The following is a 12,180-nucleotide window of genomic DNA, read 5'->3' as shown; positions in this document are numbered from 1 at the left end:
ATAACTGGAGGATCAATTCTAAATTGATAGATAGAGAGTAAGTAGATGCAGACTGGAATTGTGGGGTATCAGTTTTTCTCATCCCTTTTTGTTTATAGAGCTCTAAGCTCCTGCATATTTTCATTTTGAAGGAAATATACCATCACCAAACCAAATACAAGGCTTAAATCCTGTATAATGAAGTTATGCCACTTAAACTGCCACATCTAGGTACTTACAGATTTCATAAGAACTACACTTCCTGAGCAAGGAAACATTTCTGTGCACACCAGGAGGAAAAAAAAGGCAAGTTCTGACACCAGTTAAATGAGAAATAACTCTAATTGACAATAAACCACTATTAGGCTCTACCTTCAAAAGGTACAGTGACTGCACTCTACTAATTTAAGCAATATTTTTGAAACAGTAATGTTCACACATTATTATTCCTAGAAACTGATGTCTGAGCTCTTCACCTCTGGAGTTTAACTAAATCTAGATTTAATACAAAGGAAAATGAGACATAAACATAGTGGAATAGTTTTAATTAAATACGCTTTTTTTATGGCCATCTTCTCACTTTATTTTCTACTCCGAATTCACACACAGAACATGAGACCAACCACATTCATGAGAACTGGCACAGAACAAGTAGGTATTGTGAAATCCCTCTGCCAGCAAATTCAGTTTTTAACTGCAGTAGCCATAATTTTTTCAAGCTTTTTCTGTAACAAAAACGATTCTGTCCACTTTTCCAGTATTACATATAAGTATGTGTGAAGAATGGACTAAAACACGGCTGCTGGATAAAACACTTGTTTTACTAGCGAAACTGCAATGACACATCTTGAAAAAATGAGTAACCACCATAATAAGGTTTGGATGGCCAGACAAGGAGCAGGAAAGATTGTACAGCCATCTACTATATTAAGGGGCTTTTCTCCATGTATTTCATGCTCTGTGCATGCATGGAACCACAACAACCATAGCAATTCAATGACTCTGTGATATTAGCACGTACAGCTCTAAAACCTAAGGTGGATATGAAATTGGCTGCCCATCATTGTCCACATACAATCACGTCTGAACCAGTCAAGGACTGAAACTGAAATGTCTTGCAACACTTCCGGGCTCTAAGATGATGCTATAGCATGATGCGGTCCAACCTATGCTATATAATGAATCACTGGGCAGAATTCTGCTGTGGCTTGAGTTTAATCTGGTGTTTTCATGTGCAAAGCAACTGGGTGCTAATAATTCTTCTCAACAACAGAATTAGAAAAGCCTGTTCATATAAACGTCATTTTTACGAAGCAGTAACCTGCAAAAAATGACAGGGGAGAGCACAGACTGATGCACTTTCCAGAGGGCTCCTTCCCTGGAAAGACAGTGAAAATACTGTCAGCTCTGTCCTGTGAGGATAGCATAGTTTATATTTCAGAATATGCTTTTTATCTCACAGAAACAGCAACATCATCATATGACAGGGCAGTTGCCATGGCAATTTCACATTTTCTGTCAAACAGCAAATGTAGAGCAGCCTAAAAGCCAGGTAAAACTCAGGCAGGGTTTCTACTAACAAGGGATGACTTGAAGTTCTGTCACCCACCACTGTAAAACCCTCTTTTAATTATTTCTTACACTGCACAAAGTAGACACAGTGCATGGGTACCACTGACATAGTTACAGAAAAGGGAGACTGAAAAGTGAAAAAAATTAATAAGCATGTGAAGTTTACATAGAAATGACATTGACTAATTCATCTAGCTTGTTCACAGTGCAAGAGAAAAAATAAAACCAAAATAAAATCATAAGAGCACAAAGAAAGAAAAAGACATATTCATTACTATTATCATTACTGACAAGTACACCAAAGCTCTGAATACAGAGCACTGTCACCATTTGATAGGAGTTTTTCTGTGAATAGGGACTGAGATACAGCCAAACATACTTTTCAATGACAGGTGGAGGGACATAATCCCCTGGGCAACACAGGGGCCCTCTGGCTATTACAGGAGTTCCACATCCACTGAGTTCATCCTTGTGACAGTAAGACCACCACTCCATTATTATTTTCCTACAGAGTCTTTGTCCAGGGATCCACACACCACCTCATCTCTGCAGACCTGTACTCTGGAGTGACCACAAAATGTCAGCTCCTTAGTCCATCCTGACACCACATAGCAGCATTCACAGGTGAGTTGGAGCAAAAGCAGGACAATGTGGCTTTCACCATCAGTATGACTTGATACTGAAATTAAATTCTCAGGACAGCTGTCCTTTACACCATCTCAGACTTCCCCTATGAAATTCTTACTACTGCTTTCCATCACCACACAAGAGCAGCATGGTATATATCCTCCAGAAATTAAGGAGAGAATCATAGAATCAACCAGGTTGGAAGAGACCTCCAAGATCACCCAGGCCAACCTAGCACCCAGCCCTAGCCAGTCATCCAGGCTTTTCTTGAACACCTCCAGGGATGGTGACTCCACCACCTCCCTGGGCAGCCCATTCCAATGGCAATCATTCTCTCTGCCAACAACTTCCTCCTAACATCCAGCCTATACTTCCCCCGGCACAACTTGAGACTGTGTCCCCTTGTTCTATTGCTGGTTGTCTGACAAAAGAGACCAACACCCACCAGGCTACAGCCTCCCTTTAGGTAGTTGTAGATGACAATGAGGTCACCCCTGAGCCTCCTCTTCTCCAGGCTAAACAACCCCAGCTCCCTCAGCCTCTCCTCATAGAGTTTGTGTTCCAGGCCTTCCACCAGCCCTGTTGCCCTTCTCTGGACATGTTCCAGCACCTCAATATCTCTCTTGAATTGAGGAGCCCAGAACTGGACACAGTACTCAAGGTGTGGCCTGACCAGTGCTGAGTACAGGGGAAGAATAACCTCCCTTGTCCTGCTGGCCACACTGTTCTGGATGCAGGCCAAGATACTGCTGGCTCTCCTGGCCACCTGGGCGCACTGATGGCTCATCTTCAGCTACTATCTACCCGTACCCCCAGGTTTCTTTCTTCCTGGCTGCTTTCCAGCCACTCTGTCCCCAGCCTGTAGCATTGCTTGGGGTTGCTGTGGCCAAAGTGCCACAACAGAGAGGCATTGACTTTTTTCTGATCTGAGAACTTGAAGAGTTGGAAACCTTTGGCTTCCCTCTGTAGGTGCCATGGAAATGTTATTCACCTCATGCACACAGCAGTCTGCTACCTGAGCACAACCCTGAAGCAGCACAATGTGAATCCTTCTCCATCCTCCCAGAGAACTCAAGAGACAGTCGCTAACCTGTGCCTATAATAGCCATACACACCTTCACCACTAGTTCAATACTTGACCTGGGCATTCAACTCAATCAGGAGATAGTACTGATCCTAACCACTGTGGCATGACAAAATAGCCCACAAGGAAACAGTAACTTTTCCTTCCTCCGTATTCAGGCCTCTTTATGTGCCTACAGCAAATAGAGTACAGATGTGATGTGCAAATTTACATGCAGGGAAGGATAGCACAATACAGATGCAACCAACTCAACCTCTGGCTAAGATCTCTGCTCACAAGGTTTCACCCACAGAAAGCATTTCCAAATACTCAGTGCTTCTCTCAAAAACTGACGGTCTTGATATGCTTAAGCAGATTGACTTTCTCCTTCTCCAAGAAGCAAAAACTTTGGGATGTGTATACTAAGCCTGATTTTCTATCTTTCCAGATTTTTCTGGGTCTCTTAGCTTCTAAACAATTTGCTGCAGTAACATCAGCATATCAGATACCAGCCATCTGGAAAAGAGAAGGATGTGTATTGAGTCAGATGGAGTGATGCTTCAGGTCAGGTGTGAACTACATAGTTGCCCAGCAACCATCAGTCACAGGCAGCTGTAAGGGACCACCAGTCATCCTGATCCACTCTGTGCAGGTGAGCCTGTGACTCCTTGTTGCCAAAAAGCTCCTAACACCACCTTACTGTTTACCAAGTGTATATCCCCATGAGGCTCACTGAATCTGTTTCATGGAGACAGGTGCATTGCAGCTTTGCCCACAGGGGTGAAGCTCTTTATACCCCTTGCTACGTGCCAGGAGAAGCTGCCTTTCATTGCTGACATCCAGGTCTGCTCCTTGAAGATAAAGAGTAAATAAAGGCCAAACAAAACCCCACACATTTTCACTGTCAAACGCTGTGCCTAGCAGCAGAGTTCAGATGCAGTCTTGTGGATAGCTCTGCACAACCAGCAATGTCCCATCCCTTGACCTCTAACATGACTGAAGGATATCTGCGATCTACGGCTGATACCCCAGTGAAAACTTCAGGCAATTAACTCCTTAACTATATGGGCATCAATTCAACAGCACAGTTGCCAAAAAAAAAAAAAATCACTCTTTGATGGCAGTCAGAGCCACATCTTAAAAAAACAATGTGAGAAATGTAAAATGGGCTTGACTTGTCACCGGATGAATTCTTCCCAGAGCTGCCTGCAAGATCCTTATTAAGGACACTACAAAGAGTGGATTTGGTAAAAAAAAATATATTTTTTTTATGAGTTCTGTTCCAGAAAACTGATAGATTTGTCATCTAAGTCCAGGAAGACATCTCTCCCTTTAAAACCTGAATGGTCTTTCTTGTGAATTACACCGAGAAAAGCAGCAGTGACTGACTGCAGTTCAGCATTTAACAGAAGTGCTAGGCTCCATTTGGTCAGGACTCTCAAAGGAGGAAATGAATGACTTTTCTTTTGCTATCACACAGTTCCTTGAAGTGATAGAGGAAAGGCAATTTCCACTCTAGCTTCACCAAAATACAATAGAAAATTAATTCAGATCTAGTTTTGTAATCTCCTATCTCTTGCTTTCTCCTGTCTATAATGTATCTCTTTAGGGCTTCATTTTTTATTGCCAGTCAACATGACTGAACAACTCCCAAGTATTCCATGATTCTATCAAAAAGCTGATAATTTTGGCAAACACCAAAAAAATGTTATTTTTGCTGGATGAAGAAAACACTTTACAAGTCCACCCTCATTTCACATTATCTTGCTGCCAGATACAAATCTCTGTTTCTTGTTTACAAATTCAAAAAGATTAGCTACTTAACCTTTTCTACTGTATAATTTATCCAAAATGTACACATGGCTGCCTAATTGTGACTGGTCAGACAAAATCATTTTCCAATCCCCAGGAACAGCTCATGTTCTAAATGTGTATTCTGCTGCACTTAGCAAGATACTTCAAATGCTAAACACCTTGTTCTGCTTTTGGAAGAACACTACAGATGGAGAAAGAGATTGTTGCCAGGGAGACTTTGCAAACTCAAGAGTGTAGTTTCACTGATAGTGTTTCCTAGCATACACCCATAGCAGAGGTCAACATCAACTTCAACCTTTCCCTTTTGGGAGATGAAAAGGCTTGGTATGGTGAAGCAAGTTTGCTGTCCAGGCTCTGAGGTCAAGTTGATAATTCTTACTCCTTTGTAGAGTCTCAACATATAAAGTAGTCTGTGCACTTTAGGAGACTCAGAAAAAACTCTACTTCCCCCCTCCCCGAAACATGAGGACTCCTCTGTATACTTGAAACTCCAAGGTTATGGCTGTTTTCACGTAGTTTCCTTTTTCTCTGGACTGTGTTTTGTGAGAGTTGACTGGAGCTGTACAATCCAGAATCACTCCTCCAGGTCTGGCACACCATGACTTGTGGATTCCTGTACAGCCAGTGTTTTACAGCACATGACAGTGCTATCTGTAAGTCTGTTGTAACATTTTGTCAGCTGTATTAATGACAACCATACCCAAAGAATTTCAGTGGCTGATTGAAATAATGGCACACTTCTGAAATGGAAAGGCCTTCTCTGACTAGCAGTTATACCCACAACCTATTCTCTTAGTAACAGGTTATATTTTAGATATACATATAGGTCACATGTATTTTTAATGACCTAGACACTAATTATACTTTAGATAGATCATAGAAGATCTTGCCCCTTCGTGACACACTCTGTTCCTCACCTTCTCCTTACAAAACTCAGCTCTCATTTTATAATCCACAGGAGGAAGACCAAATACCACATTCTTTTAATACCTGATTGCCTTATGGACTCTTCCACGCCTATCAAAGCAGTCAGACTAGGCTACAGAATATGCAAATATGATAATTTACAAATAAATACCATTAGTTGCAAGCATGAATTGATAATGGAAATCCTAGATTCTTTTACCTTCACTGCCACCAAGATCTTGTCCTGCTCGGGACAGAGGTTATAGCATTCCGCCAGAAAGACTTTGCCAAAGGCTCCTTCTCCCAGTTCCCTTTTAAGAACAATATTGTGGCGTTTTATGTGCTGCACAACTGTAAAGAGAAGACAAAAGGAGGTCAGAAGCGAGCTGCAAGGCCAGGATAGGACAGGTTCCATGCTTCAAGCCACGTGGAGACAGGGTTGCCTCTAGAGTGGGACACATGTCACAGAAGGAACCAAAGTGCTCAGGTGCAATTCATTCATGCTCTAACAACACCAATTTAATTTGGAGAGTAGCACACTTGCTGCAGAAGAAGACATGGAAGTCAGAGTCATCTGGGAAAAGGCCATTTACCATTGTGTTAGGATGGCTGCTGCAAAGCATATGGAAGAGTCAATTATGTGTTTTTTAAAAGCATGAAGACAAAGAATCAGAAAGCAAATCAAATCCTTCTCACAGCACTTCTACTTTTGTACACCTTAGTTCGACTCTCTCAATCCAAAGCCAAAAAAGTTTAAAATTAACTGGGTCCAAGAAAACAAAATCATAGAATCAACCAAGTTGGAAGGGACCTCCAGGATCATCCAGTCCAACCTAGCACCCAGCCCTATCCAGTCATCTAGACCATGGCACTAAGTGTCTCATCCAGTCTTTTCTTGAACGCCTCCAGGGATGGTGACTCCACCACCTCCCTGGGCAGCCCATTCCAATGCCAATCACTCTCTCTGGCAACAACTTCCTCCTAACATCCAGCCTATACCTCCCCCAGCACAACTTGAGACTGTGTCCCCTTGTTCTATTGCTGGTTGCCTGGGAGAAGAGGCCACCCCCCACCTGGCTACAACCTCTCTTCAGGCAGCTGTAGACAGCAATGAGGTCCCCCCTAAGCCTCCTCTTCTCCAGGCTAAACAACCCCAGCTCCCTCAGCCTCTCCTCATTGGGTTTGTGTTCCAGGCCCTTCACCAGCCTTGTTGCCCTTTCTCTGGGCATGTTCCAGCACCTCAAATGTGCTCTTTTTCAACTAAATCCAACTAACTCTCATTCTTCTACTGCTTGTTCAACTGATTTTCCTGTCTGTGCTACAATACAGTTACAGTAAGACAGAAATTTTGTTCTCACAATTATGATTTATAGTATTCCTCTTAAAAAAAAACAGAGTAGTAAACAGATCCTTAGTTGAACTGTTTCAATTGTTTCAGATGTTAAAGTCCTTGACTATTATTGATAAACAGACTCCCATTCAAAGACTTAGTATTTAAAAGCCTGCAATGAATTTTGTAGAGTATGTTACCAGTTTGCAATGTTCAAGCTAAATGAAGCATCTGTAAGGGCAGTTTAACTGGCCAACTTAACTGGGTTGACAGCTTGTGTACTTGAAATTGTTCAAAGCAGCATCTACTGATGAATTTAACCCCAGTGCATCTGCCTGCTTTTGCCAGAAATGAAATTTAACCCTGTCTGGACACAGCTCACCTGCAACTTAAATCCTAAATACAGCGAATTAAATAGCAGGACAGCTTCTGCAAAGGTATGAATTTCACCTTGGCAACTGCACATCATATCAACATGCATGCATACAAGGAAAGCCTGGTGCTAGAATAAGACAAGAAATAAAGAAATGCCCCTAGGTGCATAAATTATGAGTCTGTCAGGTGGGCAGCACACCCAATGAGTAGGTCTCCACCAGACTCACCTGGCACTTGCCAGAAACTGCCAAGTCAGTGTCTAAGCAGGCCCACCATGCCCTAAGAGTGGAGTGAGGAAAGCCACCTTCTCCTTATGCCACAGCAGACCTATCAGAGCTTGCTCCTGTCTCCACAGCTGTTGGCTGCCCATGCCTTCCTCTGATGCCAGATCACCCAGGAGAGGACACATATTCTATTAACAATGAAGCGTACATGGAATGAGCTTGCAAAGTACCAATGTTTTTCACTCTTGTCAAACTCTGGTCTAGCATAAGATTAAGCTCTGGGGTGGTGGTGCGCTTTCTTTGGCCAGCCAGCCAAGCAGCTGCCCTGCAGTCAGTGGGAAGTTGCTTGTTATTCTCATTTCCTTCTTAGCACTGGCTTTTCCAAGCAAAGCACGCAATACAGTCAAAGTGCTTTTCCACACAGACACAAGCTGACTTCTCACAAGTGGCACCTCCCTGCTAATACCAGTCACATACAGGGATGACTGCTACCCTAGCACACCACCTGAGCACAGGAGAATGGCACCCCTTATAACCTGCACTTTAAAAAACACTTAGTCATAACAGAGCACTTTTCTCAATCACCTGCCAAATCTGACATTCAACCCTGTCTCTTGGACAATTCTCCTTTTTCCCTCTGATTGACCAGTATCAGTGTGAGGTTGTCTCTCTTCCTTTCCTAGGCAGAGTTCAGCTCCACATTACTCATGTCCCCATCTTAAAATGTTCACAAAGCCCATAGATAGCGAGTAGGGATGAGATCCAGCCCTGCCAGTCCCAGCAGCAAAACTTCAGCTGAGGCAGTTTTTCACTTGGTTCTGTCCACAGGTGCCAAAGACATAGTAGTGAACACAGTCAGTTTCCTGAATTTTGTGTGAGTCCTCTCTGTTTTGAACCCAGCCCACCCTCAACGCTGGCTCTCATAGTACGAAGGGTTTTTGTTAAGCTCCTGGAAGACTTCATGAATAAAAATAAATAAGAAACACATCAAATACTTCTCTGTAGTATACTTGCAGCTGCTGCTAAGTGCTTTTTTATAAACAAAGCATTTGAATAAACAACTCATCCCATAAACCATACTGTCAAAACCAAAACACAGCAAGCTGCAGAAGAGATCTTTGCAGAATATATTTGCAACTTGTCATGCTCTATCCATCCCTGTTACTTTACTGAGCTGCACCAAGCTACTAAACAAATAAAAAATGACAGCTAATGTGACTAAAAGGGTGGAGATTTCATATGAGAACAATGCAGGTAAATCAAATGCCTAGGATGTGACAGAAATACGAACCAAGGGAAAAAATCCATTTAGCACACTCAGGGCCCCAGCCATAATGAAACTGTCTTCAGCGGGAGGAGATTTCAGAAAGAGATACACTGAAAAATCCAGGTCAGAATGTGCTTGCAGTTAATATCAGGATAATGCTCATTATCTCTGTTGAAGTCCAAGAGATTATCCTGGATTGACACTGAAGAAATAAAGCAGAATTGGCCGAAGACATGGTATAGCCAAACTGCCAAAGAAGTGGTCTCATAACATCACCAGGCAAAGATACCCAAACATTTGAAGAGCAGCTATGTATTTTCCTTCTTTGGATTCCAGAGGGGTGACTGCCTTTGAGATGCACTTGCACCTTCAAGAGCACATCATCTCTGGTTTAAAAGATCTTGTCAGATTGCTGTATGTATTAAGTTAAAAGCCAAGTCGAGTTGAAACACTTAGAAAAATAAAACATAAAATATGAATTGAGGCTGAGCAAATTCAACAAGTGTAAATGCTGAAAAGAGGCTCTGGTGTAAAATAGTCACCACACAGCTATGCCCATTGAAGCAGGAGGTTCCCACACAGCGGGGAATCAGCTGGCAACAGGAAGCACAACTGCAGAAAAGTGCTCTCTTCTCATCTTGAAGTCTTAGACATCCAACCAACAAAGCTTAAGTACTTCTCTCACAAACACACTGGAAATGATGCATCAAAGCCTTATCCTTCAAACACTACTTACAGGAATGGCATTACGCTCCCACGGCAACATGCCTTTGATGACGAGATTGAGCAAAGAAGGTCACACCACATTCTGGAGTGCATCCCAGTAAAACCAGTCAGCTCCACGTTACCTTACCGCATTAAATTCACTGGGCTGATTCCAGCCAAGGACATCAGGACACTCAGCAGTATAAATTATTAAAATGTTTCTGCACATTTCTAAACAGTTAAATGCTGTGACAGTGTTTTCCTCTTGGTCACAAACAGTAGGTCTGAACATTTCACCGCCACATGTGATCAGTATACCACTTAGGCTGACTTTCTACAGAGCATAGTATTGAGTTGAATGACTGGTGCCTGGCAGAAGGCTGCCTCCAGAAGGTGGCTGTGCCAGTCTTGGTTTGGAAATCTGAACTATTCATCTTTTCAAATATGTATTTTTCACCATTAATAAAAAATCATACCTTTTTGTTTGTCTCAAATTTATTTGTTAGCTTCTCTGGTTTGCATCTTCCCCCGCCTTGGATTTTAGGAAACTGATAGCCTAAGCAGCCACTTAATGCCCAGTATTTAATACACATAATCAACTCTTCTTCTTACTTTCTTTGGTAAGGCAAAGAGATGGAAGCTTCTTCCTGGAAAATGCTGCCTCTGATTCATTAGTCATTTTCATGGATTTTCTCTGGAGAAATTTCCAACAACCTTCTGAAAACATCAAACAATCTCCTTACCTGTATCTCTGCAAATACAAAGATCACACTCATCCTTTAAAGGCTGGGTTTCCTAAGAGCAGAACATTTATGTAGCTGTGTGGAATGTACAAGTGAGTGCCATCTTTAGCACTTCTCCCAAGTACAGTATCACAGGTGTTGGCTGTATGTTTCAGATATGTTCCCATTTGCCTTATGAGAACAGCAAAGTGGACATCTGTCCTTATGGAGAGGCTGTAACATGGACACATTGCTTGATGTAAGAGCTGGAGCAGACATGTGCCATCATTACTACTCACTGAACTTTCAACACTAGAAGATTTTATTGCATTGCATGTCCACATAAATAATCTGCTGAGTCTGATTTCTAGGATACTGTTCAAAATTTTGCTAGTGGCACATATGTGGAACAGCCCTGATGAAATGTGTTATTCCAGGACTCTGACCCTGCTCACAGAGGCGAGTTGGAACTAGATGATCTTTAAGGTCCCTTCCAACCCAAGCCATTCTAGAATTCCATGATTCTATGTGACATGACTGAAAGGCAATTTGCAAGTTTCTTCATTTCTTTTGCCACCGTTTCTCTTGCAGTTGTAAGGACTCAATTTTGTCTAAGATCTTGGTAGAAAATCCAGGTGAACACGGCTGAGCAACAGTTCAGGTAGTATAGCAAATTCGCACTGCATTCATCATTCACATAAGAAGAAGAGTGGAACTTTGCAGAGAACGCTGCAGCAGGAAGATGAAAAACCTCTATGAATTTCTGACAGCAAGCCTAACCCAATGGCTATTAGATTCTCCAGCTGCAGCATTTCTACAGCTCTGCATGTACAAGTCAGAATATAATTTCTGGCACAATGAGCTATCTGTTCTATGACTGGCAATAAACATCAACAATAATCACCTTTTTGTTTTTGTTTTTTTTTTTTACCTTCCAACTTGTTGGTGTTGCCTCAATACAGAAACAGGTCAGCTATGCTCTGAGAATATATCTCTGATTATTGGATTTAACATAGTCCCGAACTATGTTAAGTACTTTTTGTTCTTTATATATTTTTGTGCAGTAGTATTGTTTCATTTTTTACCACATAGCAGCAACAAATTCTCCTGCAAGACTGGTGCCCAGCTGCTGTAGACTCAAACAAACAACTAGCATGATGTCATGCATATAGTTCACAGCTGAGATTCAAGTCACTCCTTTTCAGCAGAATGAAAATAAGGCAACAAAATACTTGCTCCTGAGGTATCCTTCTCCAAACCAAAGATGGTGGTACAAGCTATAAAAAACATAGTATGGAGGATCCACAGGAGAATTAGATCAGAAATGCACTTGGGCCTTGTCACATTATCTGTAGAAGTAAGGCTTCTGCATCACTTAGAATTTTCTTTCTTTCAAAAATAAAGGCTTAATTCAACAGTTGTAAGAGAGGCCTCCCTGAGTGGCCACCAGTGATTCCCCAAATTTTTCACAGGCATCAGACTGCAAGTATTCCTTGAGGGGACATTTCAGGAAGTCGCATAGGCAGTGGTCTTTCTGCAAGAACTGGAGGTTGGAATACTGTGTGCAGCTCTGGAGTCCCCAGCACAAGGACATC

At 42.1% G+C, this 12,180-nt stretch overlaps 1 protein-coding gene across 2 annotated transcripts in view; it reads right to left on the bottom strand.

The window, feature by feature from the left end:
- NTRK2 (neurotrophic receptor tyrosine kinase 2) overlaps nucleotides 1-12,180 on the bottom strand; it is a 227,066-nt gene that overhangs the window by 54,816 nt on the left and 160,070 nt on the right. For both annotated transcript variants that reach the window (XM_064140082.1, XM_064140073.1), the window contains one exon: nucleotides 6,183-6,313. In XM_064140082.1, coding sequence (XP_063996152.1) covers nucleotides 6,183-6,313 — 131 coding nt within the window. The remainder of the gene's footprint in view (nucleotides 1-6,182; nucleotides 6,314-12,180) is intronic.

This window comes from Pogoniulus pusillus, chromosome Z (genome assembly GCF_015220805.1).
Source record: "Pogoniulus pusillus isolate bPogPus1 chromosome Z, bPogPus1.pri, whole genome shotgun sequence".
Lineage (NCBI taxonomy): Eukaryota > Metazoa > Chordata > Aves > Piciformes > Lybiidae > Pogoniulus > Pogoniulus pusillus.
This window is presented reverse-complemented; position numbering and strand designations above follow the sequence as displayed.